General features: G+C 39.2%; 1 protein-coding gene across 1 annotated transcript in view; it reads right to left on the bottom strand.

The window, feature by feature from the left end:
* Nucleotides 1–22,006, bottom strand: part of vps4b (vacuolar protein sorting 4 homolog B) — a 38,372-nt gene that overhangs the window by 2,780 nt on the left and 13,586 nt on the right. The window contains exons 2-10 of the mRNA XM_028803850.2: nucleotides 19,412–19,523; nucleotides 19,085–19,241; nucleotides 14,122–14,180; nucleotides 13,806–13,925; nucleotides 10,133–10,289; nucleotides 9,419–9,567; nucleotides 2,053–2,134; nucleotides 1,395–1,614; nucleotides 1,147–1,287 (exon numbers count right to left, since the gene is read on the bottom strand). Of these exons, the coding sequence (XP_028659683.1) occupies nucleotides 1,147–1,287; nucleotides 1,395–1,614; nucleotides 2,053–2,134; nucleotides 9,419–9,567; nucleotides 10,133–10,289; nucleotides 13,806–13,925; nucleotides 14,122–14,180; nucleotides 19,085–19,241; nucleotides 19,412–19,523 (1,197 nt within the window). The remainder of the gene's footprint in view (nucleotides 1–1,146; nucleotides 1,288–1,394; nucleotides 1,615–2,052; nucleotides 2,135–9,418; nucleotides 9,568–10,132; nucleotides 10,290–13,805; nucleotides 13,926–14,121; nucleotides 14,181–19,084; nucleotides 19,242–19,411; nucleotides 19,524–22,006) is intronic.

Here is a 22,006-nt window from a genome sequence, read left to right as displayed (position 1 = left end):
TGCTTCGCATACTTAAAAGCCAAAAAGCCCTATTGATTTTTTTTTTTGACTGCTTGCTTTGCACTCCTTTGAAAAGGAAGATATGTTTGCATTCTTTTAATTGTGAGACAGAACTGTCATCTCTGTCTTGTCATGGAGCACAGTTTAAACTTTTGAAAAAGAGACAAATGTTTGTTTGCAGTGTTTGAATAACGTTCCTGTCTCTCTACAACCTCCTGTGTTTCTGCGCAAATCTGTGACCCAAGCATGACATTCTAAAAATAACCATATAAACATATGGTTTCTACTTCGCGGATTTTCCTATTTCGCGGGTGGCTCTGGAACGCAACCCCCGCGATGGAGGAGGGATTACTGTAAACCTACAACCTGAGCAGGTCTGAAATTATTTTTCTGCCATCTGCAAGCCTGTTATTGACAGCAGTAGCTCTCCATTATCTAAGCCTGACATTCTTATATCCGTTTGGGAAAGGAATTTTGTGTTATATAAAAGATATATTTTTGAACTCCTGTAAATTTTTGATTTCCCTTTAGATACAAAACATATTGGAACTCTACAACATATCAAAAATTCGGACCACTGCAGTTTTCCGTAGAAAGACACGATCTCATTTAAAATTTGAGGCTATGCAAGTAGATTTTTGCATTTTAATAGACATAACCCTGCAAAAAAATGATTTTCATTTAGGGTTAACTAAACCATTGGTGGGACATGATCTCCCCACCATACACACCACCGCAGTGTCTTTTTTTTTCCTCCTACAGTACATTAATATAATCCAGGTCTCTTGTAATTTTAATAATGATTTGAATACTGGTTAGTGAAACTCCGCTCATTGAAGGCACAACATACTGCTCACACTATCTGTATGAACCCTCAGGGCTTGCTGTGCACTACTTCAAGGCTCTAAATGATATTAATCATATATTTTGTTTCAAAGTCAGGTATGCCTTAGTGCGAGTGAAGCTTGCATTGTGTGTATGGGGCATTAGACATTCCTAAAAAGAATTCTCCACTTACTAGTGACTTAGCAGCAACTCAAAGTATGAGCAACCTGCGTTTGCTAACATGCACATATTTAGATTATTATATCATTTTCATCAGTTTGGTTCTAGCAACTTATCTGCCAAGGTATGGCTATCTCTCACCATTGAGACCACTGGTTCTAGGAGTTTGTCCCCTGGAACGTCCATCCATGTCATCTCTATTGCATTGGGATCCCCTGGAGAACATGGAGTCAAGAGATCGTCTACCACTTGGTTTGGATCATCCCTTGATGAACCCCGTACCTAGATATTCAAAGTAAAATGTCTACAATAAATTTATAAACCAAAATTAACACATTTCGTCTGCATAAACTCTAGGGTACAGTGTGACATATTGGAATTACCCTGACCTTTTTAAAGTGCGTTGCAGATTGTACTTTTCTGACTGGTTGCATAAGGGCATCTCTCACAATGATGCTGATATCGGCTCCAGAGTAGCCTTCGGTTTTCTTCCCCAAGGTGTGGAAGTCTGACTCATTCAAGCTAGTGGGAGTAGTGCCCAGATGGAGTTTGAACATGAAGGAACGAGCATGTTCTTCAGGTAGTGGAATATAGATTCTCTTCTCAAACCTAAATAATACATTTAAAAATAGAGTAATTGCATCTGATAGCTGTTCTCCGTGACTAGTCTACAGATTTCCGCACTAAGAAGATGAGATTGTAATTGTTATTGGCGGTTTAAAGATAGAAAGATCACAAAGTTCTAATTTCAAATCGTCACTTTCATAAATAAATTTGTAATAAGTAAACAACAGCTGTAAGGCAAAATTTTATCCTGTGTAAGATAAGCACTGTCCTAAACAGGAGTAGCAAGAGAGTCTAAAGAATGATTAAAAAACACACTTTTTAATCAATTTTATCCCAACAGTCAAAAAGTGACCTTCAAACCAGCAACCAGCATTTTCGAACATTTAAGCCAATAAAATGTCCTGCTTGCAGCTTTTATATTTATAGTGTAGAGTTTTTTCTTCCTTTTATGTGATTACCAAACAGAAATAAATGCATCACCTCCTTCTAATGGCAGAGTCAAGTGTCCATGGGATATTTGTAGCTCCAAGCACCAATATGCCTTCATTGTCCACACCAACACCTAAAAAGGTGCACAAAATGCATTGTAAATAGAGGGGATACCAAATAAATTCATCTACATGGCTAAATTCAATAAAATATATTATATATAAATAAAATATGCACTCTTTTTCAACAGTTAAGAACAAATAAAGTACAATTCACTTCACAAAATTAACAAAAAATGCACAATTGAAAAAAGTAAATGACTAATTTGTATTCTGAATTTAAAAAGTTTACCCACATTAATGTTCAACTTATAATTGTCATGGATATTTTTGACTATATTAATCTGGTGCATTGGTATAGAGTATAAAGCTGTGCCTATTTTAATGGCATTAATGAAAAATGAGTTGTATTTTGACATGAAAGTGTGAAACTAGAAAAAGTATAGTATTTTGACAAAAATGCCAATATGCCAAATGGTTTGTGACTGGACCAATGTGCCATCCAATTAAATAGGAAATGTTTAAAATGATAAAGGTTCATTTATGAAGAAGGTAAAAATTTAAAAATTCATATGGAAACAAATTCCCACTTAACAGTATGTAAAGTTTCAAGTTTTCAAAATAAATCTCTAGTTAAAAAGTATACAAGTTCTTAACTACTTATTAAAAAGTATTAAACTTGTTTTCCTGCGAAATCTCCATATTTTACTGTTAACAATGGCACATGTTTCTGTAATGACTATACTGCTCTTATGCTACAGACAACCACATACAGTGCATCTAGAAAGTATTCATAGCGCATCACTTTTTCCACATTTTGTTATGTTACAGCCTTATTCCAAAATGGATTAAATTCATTTTTTTCCTCAGAATTCTACACACAACACCCCATAATGACAACGTGAAAAACGTTTACTTGAGATTTTTGCAAATGTATTAAAAATAAAAAAAATTGAGAAAGCACATGTACATAAGTATGCACAGCCTTTGCCATGAAGCTCAAAATTGAGCTCAAGTGCATCCTGTTTCCCCTGATCATCCTCGATATGTTTCTGCAGCTTAATTGGAGTCCACCTGTGGTAAATTCAGTTGATTGGACATGATTTGGAAAGACACACACCAATCTATAAGGTCCCACAGTTGACAGTTCATGTCAGAGCACAAGCCAAGCATGAAGTCAAAGGAATTGTCTGTAGACCTCCGAGGAAACAAACAAACAAACAGGAACAAATCTAGGGAACGTTACAGAAAAATTTCTGTTGCTTTGAAGGTCCCAATGAGCACAGTGGCCTCCATCATCCGTAAGTGGAAGACGTTCGAAACCATCAGGACTCTTCCTAGAGCTGGCCGGCCATCTAAACTGAGCGATCGGGGGAGAAGGGCCTTAGTCAGGGAGGTGACCAAGAACCCGAGGGTCACTCTGTCAGAGCTCCAGAGGTCCTCTGTGGAGAGAGGAGAACCTTCCAGAAGGACAACCATCTCTGCAACAATCCACCAATCAGGCCTGTATGGTAGAGTGGCAAGACGGAAGCCACTCCTTAGTAAAAGGCACATGGCAGCCCGCCTGGAGTTTGCCAAAAGGCATCTGAAGGACTGTCAGACCATGAGAAAGAAAATTCTCTGGTCTGATGAGACAAAGATTGAACTCTTTGGTGTGAATGCCAGGCGTCACGTATGGAGGAAACCAGGCACCGCTCATCACCAGGCCAATACCATCCCTACAGTGAAGTATGGTGGTGGCAGCATCATGCTGTGGGGATGTTTTTCAGCAGCAGGGACTGGGAGACTAGTCAGGATAAAGGGAAAGATGACTGCAGCAATGTACAGAGACATCCTGGATGAAAACCTGCTCCAGAGCGCTCTTGACCTCAGACCGGGGCGATGGTTCATCTTTCAGCAGGACAACGACCCTAAGCACACAGCCAAGATATCAAAGGAGTGGCTTCAGGACAACTCTGTGAATGTCCTTGAGTGGCCCAGCCAGAGCCCAGACTTGAATCTGATTGAACATCTCTGGACAGATCTTAAAATGGCTGTGCACTGACACTTCCCACCCAACCTGATGGAGCTTGAGAGGAGCTGAAAAGAGGAATGGGTGAAACTGGCCAAGGATAGGTGTGCCAAGCTTGTGGCATCATATTCAAAAAGACTTGAGGCTGTAATTGCTGCCAAAGGTGCATCGACAAAGTATTGAGCAAAGGCTGTGAATATTTATGTACATGTGATTTCTCAGTTTTTTTATTTTCAATAAATTTGCAAAAACCTCAAGTAAACTTTTTTCACGTTGTCATTATGGGGTGTTGTGTGCAGAATTCTGATGAAAAAAATGAATTTAATCCATTTTGGAATAAGGCTGTAACATAACAAAATGTGGAAAAAGTGATGCGCTGTGAATACTTTCCGGATGCACTGTAAATGGACAATGTCAAAAGGTATGCTTATTGGCTCCGATGGTGGGGGAGGATGCCGGTCAGGCCTGGTAGGCCCAAACGTGTTGTGAGGGTCTGCTGGGAACATCTGGCAGAGCCCCCTGTCAGAAGTAGCTTCAACTCCCACCTCCGGCAGAACTTTGACTATGTCCCGAGGGAGGTGGGGGACATTGAGTCCGAATGGGCCATGTTCCATGCCTCTATTGTTGAGGCGGCTGACCAGAGCTGTGGCCGTAAGGTAGTCGGTGCCTGTCGTGGCAGCAATCCCCGAACCCGTTGGTGGACACCGGCGGTGAAGGATGCCGTCAAGCTGAAGAAGGAGTCCTACCGGTCCCTTTTGTCCTGTGGGACTCTGGAGGCAGCTGATACGTACTGGCAGGCCAAGCGGAATGAGGCTTCGGTGGTTGCGGAGGCAAAAACTCGGGCATGGGAGGAGTTTGGGGAGGCCATGGAGAACGACTTTCGGACGGCTTCGAGGAGATTCTGGTCCATCGTCCGGCATCTCAGGAGGGGGAAGCAGTGCAGTGTCAACACTGTATGGTGGGGATGGTGCGCTGCTGACCTCGACTCGGGACGTTGTGGGTCGGTGGGGGGAGTACTTCGAAGACCTCCTCAATCCCACTAACATGCCTTCCAATGAGGAAGCAGAGTCTGGGGACTCGGATTAGGGCTCCCCCATCTCTGGGACTGAGGTCACCGAGGTGGTCAAAAAACTCCTTGGTGGCAGGACCCCGGGGGTGGATGACATACACCCGGAGTTCCTCAAGGCTCTGGATGTTGTAGGACTGTCTTGGTTGACACGTCTCTGCAACATCTCATGGACATCAGGGACAGTGCCTCTGGATTGGCAGACTGGGGTGGTGGTCCCCCTCTTTAAGAGGGGGGTGTGTTCAAACTACACAGGGATCACACTCCTCAGCCTCCCTGAAAAAGTCTATTCGGGGGTTCTGGAGAGGAGGGTCCGTCGGATAGTCGAACCTCGGATTCAGGAGGAACAGTGTGGTTTTCGTCCTGGTCGCGGAACAGTGGACCAGCTCTACACCCTTAGCAGGGTCCTGGAGGGTGCATGGGAGTTCGCCCAACCAGTCTACATGTGTTTTGTGGACTTGGAAAAGGCGTTCGACCGTGTCCCTCGGGGAAATCCTGTCGGGGGTGCTCCGAGAGTATGGGGTACCGGACCCCCTAATAACAGCTGTTCGGCCCCTGTACGATCGGTGTCAGAGCTTGGTCCGCATTGCTGGCAGTAAGTCGAACCCGTTTCCAGTGAGAGTTGGACTCCACCAGGGCTGCCCTTTGTCACCGATTCTGTTCATAACTTTTATGGAAAGAATTTCTAGGCGCAGCCAGGGCGTTGAGGGGGTCCGGTTTGGTGGACTCAGGATTGGGTCACTGCTTTTTGCAGATGATGTTGTCCTGTTTGCTTCATCAGGCCGTGATCTTCAGCTCTCTCTGGATCAGTTCGCAGCTGAGTGTGAAGCGGCTGGGATGGGAATCAGCACCTCCAAATCCGAGACCATGGTCCTCAGCCGGAAAAGGGTGGAGTGCCCTCTCAGGGTTGGGAGCGAGATCCTGCCCCAAGTGGAGAAGTTCAAGTATCTCGGGGTCTTGTTCATGAGTGAGGGAAGAATGGAGCGTGAGATTGACAGGAGGGCTCTGCATCGGTCGGTCGTGGTGAAAAAGGAGCTGAGCCATAAGGCAAAGCTCTCAGTTTACCAGTCGATCTATGTTCCTACCCTCACCTATGGTCATGAGCTATGGGTAGTGACCGAAAGAACGAGATCGCGAATACAAGCGGCTGAAATTAGTTTTCTCCACAGGGTGTCTGGGCTCTCCCTTAAAGACAGGGTGAGAAGCTCAGTCATCTGGGAGGGGCTCAGAGTAGAGCCGCTGCTCCTTCGCATCGAGAGGAGTCAGATGAGGTGGCTCGGGTATCTGATCAGGATGCCTCCTGGACGCCTCCCTGGTGAGGTGTTCCGGGCACGTCCAACCGGGAGGAGGCCCCGGGGAAGACCCAGGACACGCTGGAGGGACTATGTCTCCCGGCTGGCCTGGGAACGCCTTGGGATTCCCCCGGAAGAGCTAGAAGTAGTGGCCGGGGAGAGGGAAGTCTGGGCATCTCTGCTCAAGCTGCTGCCCCCGCGACCCGACCTCGGATAAGCGGAAGAGGATGGATGGATGGATATGCACAGTAACAAAGTCTGATCAGTCATGTAAGAAACCCTGGAAACAGTAAAACAAAGTGTGTTTAACAAGAGTTCTAAAATAAGATTCATGTAAAACTAACAAATTTGACTTTACACAGGAAGCTTTAAAAGTTAGGACGAATGAAAAAAAAAAACAAAACAATAAATAGTCAATACTCCAAAGTTTTTTTTTTTGTTTTAACCAACTAATGATTCAAAAATTAACAGTGTGGTTCTCTGACAAATCAGACTTTAAAAGCATGTTGTTACAAAAAAACAACTTCACAAAAAACAGTTTGTTTAACTGCAAATATCTGTAATTGTCCTGGAATTCACAAATTGAACAGTAAAGAGATGTTTGAATTTTTAATATTTATTTTAAGCAGTATTTTTCAGTTGCTGGAGAGAAATGTCACAGAATAAATGTAAAATGTACACATACTAAAATACATCAGGTAGTGATAGATCACTCTTTATAAACCCTACGCTGAAATCCCCACCAAGATTATCAACTCCTCATTTGGTGTTACACTGGTGGATTCCCATCTCTGGCACATATTAATGTTTAAGCCCTGCGTTGTAGTTTGAATTTATGAATGCCAATAAGAGTTTCATTAAATGACAGTTGGGTAATTACTTGTCAGATATACCAGTATTTTAAAGGTTTTATTAGTATTTATATATTATATTATATCAGGTATTGCAGACAAAGGCACAATATTCGTCACTTGACTAGTAAACTTTAATAAAAAGCCATTGGAAGGGATTTGTTTTTGTCGTAGAATAGAGTATCATAAAATTGAACTTTTACTGGTATACAAAGATTCTGGTGTACAGTGATCCCTCGCTATATCGCGCTTCGCCTTTCGCGGCTTCACTCCATCGCGGATTTTATATGTATGCATATTTAAATATATATCGCGGATTTTTTGCTGCTTCGCGGGTTTCTGCGGACAATGGGTCTTTTAATTTCTGGTACATGCTTCCTCAGTTGGTTTGCCCAGTTGATTTCATACAAGGGACGCTATTGGCAGATGGCTGAGAAGCTACCCAACTTACTTTCTCTCTCTCTCTCTCGCGCTGACGTAGGGGGGTGTGAGCAGGGGGGCTGTTCGCACACCTAGACGATAGGGACGTTGCTACTTTCTGTGTGCAGCTGCTTCCTGAAGGACATGCTGCACGGTGCTTCGCATACTTAAAAGCTCAAAGGGCACGTATTGATTTTGGACTTTGTTTTTCTCTGGCTCTCTCTCTCTCTTTGTCTGCTCCTGACGGAGGGGGTGTGAGCTGCCGCCTTCAACAGCTTTGTACCGGCGGTGCTTCGCATACTTAAAAGCTAAACAGCCCTATTGATTTTTTTTTTTTGACTGCTTGCTTTGTTCTCTCTCTCCTAACGCGCACTCCTTTGAAAAGGAAGATATGTTTGCATTCTTTTAATTGTGAGACAGAACTGTCATCTCTGTCTTGTCCTGGAGCACAGTTTAAACTTTTGAAAAAGAGACAAATGTTTGTTTGCAGTGTTTGAATAACGTTCCTGTCTCTCTACAACCTCCTGTGTTTCTGCGCAAATCTGTGACCCAAGCATGACAATATAAAAATAACCATATAAACATATGGTTTCTACTTCGCGGATTTTCTTATTTCGCGGGTGGCTCTGGAACGCAACCCCAGCGATGGAGGAGGGATTACTGTAATGACATTACTATAATTTTTACATACACACACCCCCACCCATCCCACATGTGTCACAGCTTTTAAAATAAAATTAAGAGAATTTAAAACTGTGTGTGAAAGTGCATGTACTCTTACAGTTTTCTTGCTTTGTTCCTAGCAGAGTTCTGAAAGGATTGTACTTCCCTTACTGTTTAGGCATCCAGGACCCATGTGTGCTTTTCATGTTAAATATTTGAGTTTTCTTGTATAATGTCAAACTACACACCAAATCTCTTCACTTTTCTTAATAAAAAGGCAATGGTGTTGTGTTTCATTTAGTGATTAAATAATATTTAAACTGCTACTTTACGTCTCATATGTTTGCTTTAGCATTTTCCTTTTTGGCAAATGGTTTTCCTTACTTACAGTCTCTTAAACTTTTGCAGAGAGTCAATATGCATTTTGAGGTTTTCATTCCCATATTAAAATAAACATCTTACATTTGTGGACCACGTATTAGCCTTGGGAGTGATATACCTTTGTAAATAAAGCTCACACTTACAGTGGTAACTTATTAGCATTTGCTGTAATGACAGACAAGCACACGTGTCTAAACTATAAACCAGTGCCCTCTGCACCATGTAACTAGCTCTCTCCTCATTTAATAAAGTTTACACCGGCTACTGTTCAAATTCCCTTTTATTTTATTCCCTTTAACAAGTTCAAATGAGTCTGAAAGACTTAAAAAAACAAAAACTGCTTATAATCTGCAAACAAGTCACAAGCTGCCAGAAACGATGAATAAGAAAAGCAAAAAAAAGGAAACCAGGATGGTTGCAAATACTTTTAAACAGCACTGCTGTATGTTAATGTACAATATACTGCAAAAAAATAAAAATAAAATTAGAACTCTCAGATTTTAACAGATAGAAAATATTCCATTCATGAATAATGTTTGGGGTGCCAAAAAATGATTATGATATATTACCACTGAGATGCTATGTTCCATAGAACGCATTAACAGGCATTGAAGCCACAAGCTTCATTACCAAATAAAAACATGACTGAAATAGAACAAATATGGGAGTTTTACCTTGCATTTGTACAAGAAATTCCGTTTTGATTCGCCTAGCAGCTTCACTTTCATTTTCACTTCTTGACCCACACAAAGAATCAATCTCATCAATGAAGATAATCGATGGTTTATGTTCTCTGGCTAGTTGGAATAGATTCTTTACAAGCCTTCACAAAAGTGAAAACAAAAAATTTAAATGGCTTTACTTTATTTCTATATTTTTAGTACTATGATGTTTAACTAAATATTCTCCCAATCCTAGAACAGTTCAAGTTATTCATATGTGAGCAAGTTCATGAACATCACTTCTGTTATTCCACTTCAGCACTGGCTTTAAATCAAACAGCAAATCAATTTTAAAATCCTTATACTGACATTTAGACCTCAACGATTTACTTCACCATACTTTGCACAGCTTCTCCACACCTCATTTTCAAATGGCACTCTTACATTTGTCAGTTCATGGCTCAACTATTTTATTTGGGAGATTATCATTTCTTCAACATCCCCCATTACTATGAAGTTTAGATCACACTCTAGTGTTGAGCTTAACAAGAAAAAAAGTGTATATATAACCAATTTTATGCTGATCAAAGCAGTTGGCATGTTGGATTTCAATACACAATACTAAAATTTTGTACTGAACTGCATTAAGAAAACTACTAATAAATGTTTATAACAGCAAACTAGAAAGCATCTTTATATAAAAGGTAAAAAGGCACTATTACTTACTTTTCACTTTCTCCAAGCCATTTAGATACTAAATCTGAAGAAGATATTGAGAAAAATGTGGAGTTGTTGGCTTCTGTTGCTACTGCTTTGGCTAGATAGGACTTTCCAGTTCCAGGTGGGCCAAACAGAAGAATTCCCCTCCATGGTGTTCTTTTACCTTTAAAAAAAAAATAAAAAAAAATATGTATATCTCTCTCTCTATATATAATATATATACACTATATTATATATTATATAATAGAGATATATGTATATATAAATAAATAAAATATGTATAATATATAATAGAGAGATATACATATTTATATATACATACTGTACATACACACACAGTGGAACCTCCGGTCACGAACGTCTCGGACCACTTACAAATCAGGTTACGACCAAAAAGTTCGCCAAACCTTTGCATCTGTTCACAACCACACACTCTGGTGACGAACATGCCAGTTTCCCTTCTGGTTCGTATGCGCTGATGATTTCCGCACGTGTTCAGTCTCTCCCTGTGCAGCGAGTGACAGCGAGAAAGAGAGAGAGAGAGAGAGAGAGAGCGCAAGCAAGCGTATATACATTTACATACAGCTCGTACGGTCCGGAACGGATTAATTGTATTTACATACAATCCTATGGGGGAAATTACTTCGGTTCACAACCAAATTGGGTTGCAACCAGAGTTTTGGAACTAATTACGGTCGTGACCCGAGGTTCCACTGTAGTTCGAACTGCTGGATCTGTCTCGTTAGAACCTTTATAACAATTGTTATAAAGGTTCTAAGATGCTGTCATTTACAAAGACAGTGATATAGACACAAATTTCAGGAAATCATAATAAATGACTAATATAAGGTTTTAAAATATCTGAGAAGCCAAGACCATTTACTTTACTATTCACTGGAAGTAGTTTTCAGTGTTTTATCCTTGTATACAGTTAGGTCCATAAATATTTGGACAAAGACAACATTTTTCTAATTTTGGTTCTGTACATTACCACAATGAATTTTAAATGAAACAACTCAGATGCAGTTGAAGTGTAGACTTTCAGCTTTAATTCAGTGGGGTGAACAAAACGATTACATAAAAATGTGAGGCAACTAAAGCATTTTTTTTTTTTTTTTTTTAAACTTAATCCCTTCATTTCAGGGGCTCGAAAGTAATTGGACAATTGACTCAAAGGTTATTTCATGAGCAGGTGTGGGCAAGTCTGTCGTTATGTCATTATCAATTAAGCAGATAAAAGGCCTGGAGTTGATTTAAGGTGTGGTGCTTGCATGTGGAAGATTTTGCTGTGAACAGACAACATGCAGTCAAAGGAGCTCTCCATGCAGGTGAAAGAAGCCATCCTTAAGCTGCGAAAACAGAAAAAACCCATCCGAAATATTGCTACAATATTATGAATGGCAAAATCTATAGTTTGCTTACATCCTGAGAAAGAAAGCAAGCACTGGTGAACTCAGCAACGCAAAAAGACCAGGACGTCCACGGAAGACAACAGTGGTGGATGACTGCAGAATTATTTCCATGGTGAAGAGAAACCCCTTCACAACAGCCAACCAAGTGAACAACACTCTCCAGGGGGTAGGCGCATCGATATCCAAGTTTACCATAAAGAGAAGACTGCATGAAAGTAAATACAGAGGGTGCACTTCAATGTGCAAGCCACTCATAAGCCTCAAGAATAGAAAGGCTAGATTGAACTTTGCTAAAGAACATCTAAAAAAGCCAGCACAGTTCTAGAAAAACATTCTTTGGATAGATGAAACCAAGATCAACCTCTACCAGAATGATGGCAAGAAAAAAGTATGGAGAAGGCGGGGAACAGCTCATTATCCAAAGCATACCACATCATCTGTAAAACATGGTGGAGGCAGTGTGATGGCTTGGGCGTGCATGGCTGCCAGTGGCACTGGGACACTAGTGTTTATTGATGATGTGACATAGGACAGAAGCAGCCGAATGAATTCTGAGGTGTTCAGAGACATACTGTCTGCTCAAATCCAGCTAAATACAGTCAAATTGATTGGGTGGCGTTTCATGATACAGATGGACAATGACCCAAAACATACAGCCAAAGCAACCCAGGAGTTTATTAAAGCAAATAAGTGGAAAATTCTTGAATGGCCAAGTCAGTCACCTGATCTTAACCCAACTGAGCATGCATTTCACTTGTTGAAGACTAAACTTCAGACAGAAAGGCCCACAAACAAACAGCAACTGAAAGCCGCTGCAGGAAAGGCCTGGCAGAGCATTAAAAAGGAGGAAACCCAGCATCTGGTGATGTTCGTGAGTTCAAGACTTCAGGCTGTCATTGCCAGCAAAGGGTTTTCAACCAAGTATTAGAAATGAACATTTTACTTCGTTATTTAATTTGTCCAATTACTTTTGAGCCCCTGAAATGAAGGGATTGTGTTAAAAAATTGCTTTAGTTGCCTCACATTTTTATGCAATCGTTTTCTTCACCCCACTGAATTAAAGCTGAAAGTCTGCACTTCAATTGCACCCAAGTTGTTTCATTTAAAATTCATTGTGGTAATGTACAGAACCAAAATTAGTAGTAAATATTTATGGACCTAACTGTACATCAATTTGCTAAACCCATTAAGTGTTTCACACTGAGAGGCATCATTTAATGATTATGCTTGCTCCCCAATTTAAAAATGAAAGACAAGTCATTTCCCCAGGATGACTATGACCATAAATGTTTAAGGAGGTTATTTCCAAATAAGTACACATCCCTGCATCTAACACACTGTACACAATAAATGCATCATTTATAAGCAAAACAAGTAAGCCCGCGATTTGCTAGCAAATCGGAAATCCTAGAATGACAATCAGTTTCTGTTCCGTCCGATATGTGGATGGATGACATATCATGGAGGGCGGGTGCGTCTGGGGAAATGTCATTTAATACAATAAGCATATCTGTACTAAAGCGGTTTCGTTTTGTGGAGACGTGAGGCCTTCGCTGACACCGACTGCTTGAACAGGTTGTGTTGTTTGGGGGCCACCTACGGACTCTGGGAAGCCGCTGCGTCTGACTGTGGGGCGAGCGCCACAGCACAATATGCGCCTCGGTGGGAAGCCGCTGCGTGAAGACATATCATGGAGGGTATGTGCGGTGGTGTGGGCGGTCGTGTCCGGGCGGCCGTACAACCTGGCGTGCACGCTTTACCTCGGGTGTAGTTCACGGGTCGTAGTCTCGTTTCTGTGTTTTCTTTGGTTTGAGCCGTGACTCCTTTCGCAAGCGCGTTGTAGGCGCGCGCGTTGTCACAGTTGGTTTGAGCCGTGACTCCTTCTGCAAGCGCATTGTAGGCGCGCACATTGTCACAGCATGGACCTTTGGTTTGAGCTGTGACTCCTTTCGCAAGCGTGTTGTAGGCGCGCGCGTTGTCACAGCATGGACCTTTGGGGTTTCCATACATCTGGTGAGCCTTGCGCCCATCCGGTTTACAACCTTCGGTTAGTAATATGGATAAAAATAAGTTCTAAAAGAAAGGAGGCACAAACACAATACAGAAACATTTCTAAATTAAACATATTGTTCATGAGCTACTGATATGCTTAGACTAAGCAAACATTTAAATGAGAACATTTTGCATGGTATCTGTACTGTCTTGCTGTTGGAAAGTGGATGTGAATACAGGCTTTATTCCAGAATAATTTAGTGCTATATTGATACCTGTAAAAAGATGAGGAAATTTAATTGGAAGAATTACAGCTTCCTTTAATGCTTCTTTGGCTCCTTCTAGACCAGCAACATCACTCCATTTCACATTTGGTTTCTCCATAACAATTGCCCCTAAAATACAGATTCCATTAGTAATGAGCACTATCACACTTGAAATTACTACAAATATGTATTGAAGTAAAATGATTTCAGAGTTTAAAATATAATTTCTGTAATCAGCCAACACAAAACAAAATTACATACATTAGATTTAAGGAGAAAAAGCAAAAGCTGCAGGTATCCCAAGCAAACAAAACACTGAATTTACCTTGAAGTTGATTTTGGAATTTCTTTTTCTCAGGGTCAATTTCTTCATCACTATCAGTCCTAAAGAGAACAATTCTTAAGATTAAAACTGGCTTGCACCTAAAAGCAATCATAACTCTAAACAGGTATTTTACAATATAATAGTGTGTTGAGAATTTAAAAGAACAAAAACTAGAATGTCAGTGGTAAGACAAATTAAAAATGCACGCAAGGCTTTTCATGCTAGATAAACATTAAAAAAAAGTTATGGACAAAGTAAAACATGGGAAGCACTTTAAAACCAATTAAACAAACACATACGCTCATATGTAACCTTTTAAAAGTTGCCAGCTTAAATCAAGTACAACTAGCCATTAATAAATTTACCAGCCCATATTTCTGGGTCACAGGTAGCTAGGTCCTCTCTCAGTAGCAGAGTGATAATCAACCTCAACACATACACACACATTCCACCACATTTCTATTCATACAACATTTTTGACAAACAGTATGTGACATTTAACTTCTGAATGATTACAAAAAATATGCAAGTTAAATATTTATTTAGGAAAAAAAATGTCTAGAATAATTATAGAATTTCTCAGCTGCCTTTAATTTTTGATGCTAATTTTCTTTGTCAGATCAGCGGCTAATACCGATAGCCCAAATATATATTTAGGAAGTGTAACACAGCTCTAATAAAGATTTTTTAAAACCAAAACAAAGCCCAAATACATTGTTTTGCAAAACTATTTAGTCCTTTGACCAGCATTCTAAATTTAGAGTAACAAATCCTAAAATGAAATATGGTCTTCAATGATATTTTTTACTTTAACACTAGAATTACCAGAGCCTACGAAAAAACTCGTATATCCGGCCCACCTTAAATCTCTTCTTAAATCCGTTCACACCTCTCCGCCAGCATCCTTTGTCCTCTAAATGTGCTGATAAAAGAGAAGCTACCAGCAGCCGGCTATTCCATCCCCCCACTGACTTAGAACGTGAGCGAAGTTTTCCCAGCTCACGCCTTGATTGATTATGTGGGAGTGAAGTGGAGTTTTACAGTGGAAATAAGAGATCATTATTCTAAAGTAATCTGTGTAAACACATTGTTAAAACAGAAACTTTGTCATATTTTAGTAATAAATGTTACAAAATGTAGTAGGCATAAACTATAGAATGTGTAAAGCCCGAGTTCCAAAGATCAAATAAACACTTTCACAAAAGCTTCAAGGGCAATACAACAGCCTCTGTAGCATAGCGCGTTAAGATTTGCCTCTTCGAGCACAACAGCTCTGCTGCCTCTCAGACCTGAGTTCGATTCCCCGCTAGGGATAAAATGTTGCTTTTTTTTTTTTTTTTCTTTTTAACCTCAAACGGACATAAAATTTATAAATTGGTATGCACTGTCAGTTAATGAGATCGTTATATTTTCATGTGGGATGCTCCTTTTAAAATATTTTTTAAACAATTGAGACTGCAATTAACAGGAACAACTGTCCTTATAACTGTTATTTTTAAGATCCATAATACACAGACAGACTAGCACTGCGTAATAGGGAGACAGACAGGCAGAGATATATAAATAAACAGGGAAGGCACATGTACTGAAAGAAGAAAAAAGATCAATGTGCGTTGTTCCTGTAGCACTGAATGAGCTCACCCACTCTCTTAGAGAGTCAGATGGGGGGGAGGGGTGATGTTAGAGCGGGTGAGCTCATTCAGTGCTGCAGAAACAACGCACGTTGATCTTTTTTTTTCTTTCAGTACATGTGCCTGTTTATTTATATATCTCTGCCTGTCTGTCTCTCTATTACGCAGTGCTCGTCTGTCTGTGTGTTATGGATCTTAAAAATAACAGTTATAAGGACAGTTGTTCCTGTTAATTGCAGTCTCAATTGTTTAAAAAAATATTTTAAAAGGAGCATCCCACATGAAAATATAACGATCTCATTAACTGACAGTGCATACCAATTTATAAATTTTATGTCCGTTTGAGGTTAAAAAGAAAAAAAAAAAAAAAAAGCAACATTTTATCCCTAGCGGGGAATCGAACTCAGGTCTGAGAGGCAGCAGAGCTGTTGTGCTCGAAGAGGCAAATCTTAACGCGCTACGCCACAGAAGCTGTTGTATTGCCCTTGAAGCTTTTGTGAAAGTGTTTATTTGATCTTTGGAACTCGGGCTTTACACATTCTATAGTTTATGCCTACTACATTTTGTAACATTTATTACTAAAATATGACAAAGTTTCTGTTTTAACAATGTGTTTACACAGATTACTTTAGAATAATGATCTCTTATTTCCACTGTAAAACTCCACTTCACTCCCACATAATCAATCAAGGCGTGAGCTGGGAAAACTTCGCTCACGTTCTAAGTCGGTGGGGGGATGGAATAGCCGGCTGCTGGTAGCTTCTCTTTTATCAGCACATTTAGAGGACAAAGGATGCTGGCGGAGAGGTGTGAACGGATTTAAGAAGCGATTTAAGGTGGGCCAGATATACGAGTTTTTTTGTAGGCTCTGGTAATTCTAGTGTTAAAGCACTCAAAATTAGTTTAATGCAACCTTATTATATGTTGGACAAAATCTTAACAAAAGTAAAATCAGCAGTTTGTCTAAAGCATTAGATCTAATATCTTATTGAGCAGCCTTCTGCAGCTCTGCACACTGAACAATTTTGGCCCATTCATCCAGGTATATTTGATCCAAATTGTTGAGGTTAGTCAGATAAAGCTTTTGCACCACAACTTTCCAACAGTGCCACAGATTCTACATCAGATTGAGGTTAAGGCTTTGACTGGGCCATAGTAGGATATTCATCTTTCAGTCTTTGAGCCAGTCCATGGTTTCTCCAGACTTGGATTTGGGATCATTGCGCTGCTAAAAGATTAACATTTTACCCAGTAGGGCTTTTAGATAAAATGTCACTATTCAAATAGAATTTCAATGCATTACAAAAATGTGCTATTCAAGGACAAGAACCTCACATTCAAATGTAATAAAAAAGTGAACTGCACTGCCTCATTCTATTTCAGCATCATGTTATTCCAGAAAGGTTTATTTAATATTGTTGTATTTTAAAGATTTGTTTTTGCACATAAAATTTGCATAAAGAATGATTGAGGAAGTTAAGTGATTAGCCAATATCGTCATTAGTAAAACTGAAAATTTCTGCTTTTTAAATATGCCACTTTACATTGCATTTTATGACTATCCCCCCACCCACTCTCCACCACACGGTGCCAATCTTTACAGAAGCATATTAGGGCCACAGAGAAAAAAAAAATTCACTTTAATCTCATCGTTTATTTCTTTATTAAAAAGATGAAATTTCAACTTTAATCCCTTAGTTTTTGTCTTCATTAACACAGAAAATCGGAAACTTCATTTTAAAATCTTGGTTTAATTTTACTAGAGTTTCTCACACCCCATTGCAACTAAAGTTGCACATTAAATGCTTCATATTCCAAGTGCTCCCCGAGCCAGCTGTTAATCACTATGTGCTTCTTAAACATTCTTCCTCTTGTACAAAGAGGATCTGCATAGAATACATTAAATTCATAATGTGACAGCTCTCTGAACATTTAGAATCCTAAGATTTATACCCAATACCATTTACATGAAGAAATGGATTAAACCCTAATGGGTTAAACACATGCTTATATATTACATTATAAAGAAAAATTGTTAACTTCATTTAAATAATTTACACTGTTAAAAATTAAACATGTGAGGTGGTCGATGGATCAGCGCTAGGGCTGCTGCCTCGCTGTAGGAGGCCAATTCCAGGTGTTTTCTGAATGGAGTTTCCTCAGCATGCTCTGCGTTAATTCCAAAGGCATCTAGGTTAGAGGATTTGGTGATGCTAAATTGACGCTAGTGTATTTAATTCCTTGTATTCACCTTGTGATAAGCTGGTGCCCCATCCAGGGATTGTTCCTGCCTCGCGTCTGATGCTTGTTGGAGTGGATGCAACCACGGATGGATGGATGGAATAATTAAACATGTATAAACAGCCATATCAAAATGTACCAACCCCAGTTTCCAGTCCGCTGTTTTCTTCCTCCACACAATCACTGCACAATAAAAGTCTTTGGATAATAAATCTAGTTATAAACATAGAACCCTGTGTGTTTCACACTTTTAAGGAACATTGAAAAAAATGAAAGTGTAATTATTCAGTCCATCCATCCGTCCATTCAGGTAAAACTCTGGTAAAAATGGTTACAACTGTCTGGAGCTATCTAAATATCTTGTCAAAGTATCAACTGGTGCCATAAAATTACTTAACTTTAAATTCTTGATGCCAGGCACCTTTTTTTTGTAGTTTTTTTCTGCTCCCTTTAATCTGTCTTATCCCCACAAGGAGTTTTCAATTCTTGGTAGGAATGCTATAATTAGACCAATGTTTTATAGATATCAACTTAGGTTGGGAGAGGTGCCATAACAGCAAGGGGTTGTTAAACTTTTACTGCACGTGTACTGTACAGTTATTTTATTGTTTAATTTTGCATGGTTTTGTGAATGGTCACCTTTAAATATGAAAAGTTTAAATTACTTGTTAAAATATTAGTATGTAGTTAAATCTGGTTGGGTGTAACCTAAAACAGTTGTACACCAAGTAAATCTGGCATCATCCAACATTTGCTGCAATTATAACCTATATGTATTCTACTGTAATTTAATTCTATGTTTATTAGCACAAAAAAAAACGACAAACACAACACTGAAAAAACTGAAATGGCTAACGTTGCTGTATTCTGTATAGAAGTAAATCACTGTGTTTCGGAGTACAAAAGAGGGGAACAATCAGATATTTAAACAAGAAATTCAGTTAAAACATGTACAGTATCATGAAATCATGAAAGTGGGATGAATGCCAATGTAAAGGAAAGTAATTTGTGAAACCCATATTTAGGTTGCCTACCCCCCTACCTCCTCCCCAGTATAGGTTTGAGATGGTAATGAGAAATAAAGGACCAACCCTTTGTCATCTGGATGGGATGAGGACTCTTTTACAGGCTTTGAAGGAGGGGCTTTTTCCTTCTTTTTCAGGTATTCCTTCAGCTTTTCTGCTCTGTCCAGATATTCTGTGCATTTTGACCTAATGCTTTGTTTAGCTTTATCTCCTTGTGCTTCATCTGAAAAGATAAAAATGTGTATACACAGATATATACTGTGTGTATAGATTTTTTTTTTTTTAAATATACACACACATGCTTACATCATTTATATAAAAGTATTTAAAGGCTTTGCCATTAAATTACATCACAGTCACAGTAGAAGTCAGTTTGAAAATATAACAACTTACATTTAACTACATGGAGAAAATACTGCACAGCATGCTGGTACAATCTCAGCGCTTCTTCATAATTTCCTGCTTTATCTTCTTGAGCGGCTTTGCTTGCAAGATCTATAGCTTTCTAAAACACAAAAAAAAACACAATGTAATTAGGAGGAAAGACTTAAGTACATTGTTTTTAATAAAGCTGAACAGGCAACAGCCTCCCTTGTAAATAATTAAGTCAAAAGCAAATACAACACACTATCCTTAATACTAAGTAGTAATCAGGCATGTAAATACTCATTTAAAATGTGGTGATGCTATATGTTAACCAATCTCAGTTTGATGCTCTCTGGGGCTAGTTAGGGGATCTCCAAATGTCCTTGAGGGGCCTGCATGACTCGAGGATCTTGTACAGCTACTCTGAATGTTGGGAACATGAAGCCTAAATAGATACTGCTCAAGTCATCAGTAGTATTGGTAGTTACAAGGAGATGCGACACAAAATTGAAAATGGTTTGTCTTGCAGATTATAGTTTCATTCTAAATCTAGTGAAATTAGAATTTTAATTATAAAAAAAATTATAATGTTGGGAGGAGGACTTCTGGATATTAAAATGGAGGCATTTGTTGGTCAAAATGAGCAATTTTAATTTTTATTTGTGGAAAATGCTGCAACAGGTCAAGACTAATGACTTTTGGGGAGCTTAAAATAAAGTGATTAAATTTAAATGCAAAAGCACTTTCAAGCGTGCGAGTGGGACACCATATGTTATAGCAGTACCTGTTGTGCTCTTTAGACACAATCTTAACATAGCAGAAGTGCATTTTGGATAACTGCTTTGATGTTTGCCAAGGCATGTTTTTTTTTTCTTGCTGGTCAAAGTATCCAAGATGCATTGAACTCACTCTGTTAATACAGGACTGTTACTGTACTTGTTTGTGCCTTCATGTCATTTCACAAAATACTCCAGTACTGGACACTAACAATACAAATACACAAATATTTGGAGATTAGAAGTATACACTGCTTTAAGTACAATTGCAAAATCTACATAATCATATGGGATGTAATCTAAAGACACAGCCCTATGAATTCTACCTATAATACATATCTCCAAATGGTTTTCAACAGCTGTAAAAATGTCTGCTACAAATATCTATCAACTGTAAGATGAAGAGTTGCATCGCTAAAATATTCAGTGATCTTGGGAATTTTAATTAACAGATGTGGCTCGTGTTTCCTGGTGTAGCAAAGCTGGAACAAAAGGTTTAATTTATTTTAAGATGAGCACTTTCACTTAAAAACCTCACTAGTTATTCTATCATAGATCAGTCTCCCTCCCCCACTACTCCAAAAAGTTGCATCCATACTTTGTGAACTCTTTGGAACTATATTATATATTCCTAGTCTTAGTGGCTGCAGCAAAAGCATGGGAAAGCAACAATAAAAAAAACACACAATTACAAAATGTAGAAAAGAAGACTAAGTGATGTGTAACAAAAGATTACAATCACAGTCTGTCCTCCCCCACCCCTTCTAGTGCACAAATAAAGTACAAAAAAGCAGAGTCTTGTAAAAGAAAGAGGAGGGGGGTGAAATTGGTGATTAGTGATAACATTCTTCTCTTGCACTTGTGCACCTTATGACTAGATACTGACCTGTGGCTAGAAGTAGACTCTTGCATAGTCAGCAGAAACTACACTTTCCCTTAAGAATTAGGAGCATACATTTCCTTGCTGAGTCTGCAGGCTGAATGCACATTTTTGGGTTCCTGGAAGCATTGTCTCCTTTGAGGTTCTTGGGGCTAAACTCTCTGTAATCCCTGTGAATATCCTGGGGACAGTGATCATTTACTGAAAGATCAACTTTTCTAAGCCAAATTCTGTGACTGAACCCAATCAGGTTAAGAAGCATTAATTTAAGAAGGGAATACTAGCACCCAAACTCAACTCTTGTGCTATAAAGTGTTAGGGAAAAACCTTATGAAAAACAGCAAAAGCGGACCATAAATGAGTTGAAGAAGACACCACCATACCACAGACAAATGGCCAAATGGCAAAGCAAAGATGTACATTCCACTGCAAGTAAAGTTTCTCACATGAATCCAGAAGAATAAAAACGGTCAACAAAGTACCAGACATCTCCTTTGTTAAAGGCCGGCATCAATAAACTGCTTTTTATGTGCAATGATAAATCAGAACTCTAAACAGCTAGAGAAATATAGTAGCAATGTCAAATTGCATTGTTTCTTTAAATGAAGTTCTGTTCTCTGCTTTCAGTACAGGTTGTGTACATTTCAATGGCATGTGCACCAGCTACAGTAATCAACAATTCATCAACATTAAAAAAAACACCCTTGCCTCTGGAATGCTGTCTAGATGCTATTAACATTGCCAACAAAAGAAAGTTTGTCAGACATCTGCAATAAGTCAATGTCGTTTTAAAACAAGAAATTATGTTTCTTCAGAAAACCTACAGTTCTGAGTACAACCTATGACACATTATGTGACTTTTCCAGCAATTTTCACTCATAGCTTTTTAAACAATCTTATTGAGTTGGAGGTAGTCACTGGCAGGCTCCTGTGAAGCTAACTGCCCAATATGACATAGCCAGAGAC

The sequence above is a fragment of the Erpetoichthys calabaricus genome, chromosome 6 (genome assembly GCF_900747795.2).
Source record: "Erpetoichthys calabaricus chromosome 6, fErpCal1.3, whole genome shotgun sequence".
Classification (NCBI taxonomy): domain Eukaryota; kingdom Metazoa; phylum Chordata; class Cladistia; order Polypteriformes; family Polypteridae; genus Erpetoichthys; species Erpetoichthys calabaricus.
Note: the sequence above shows the minus strand (reverse complement) of the source record. Positions and strands in the feature narration are given on the sequence as shown.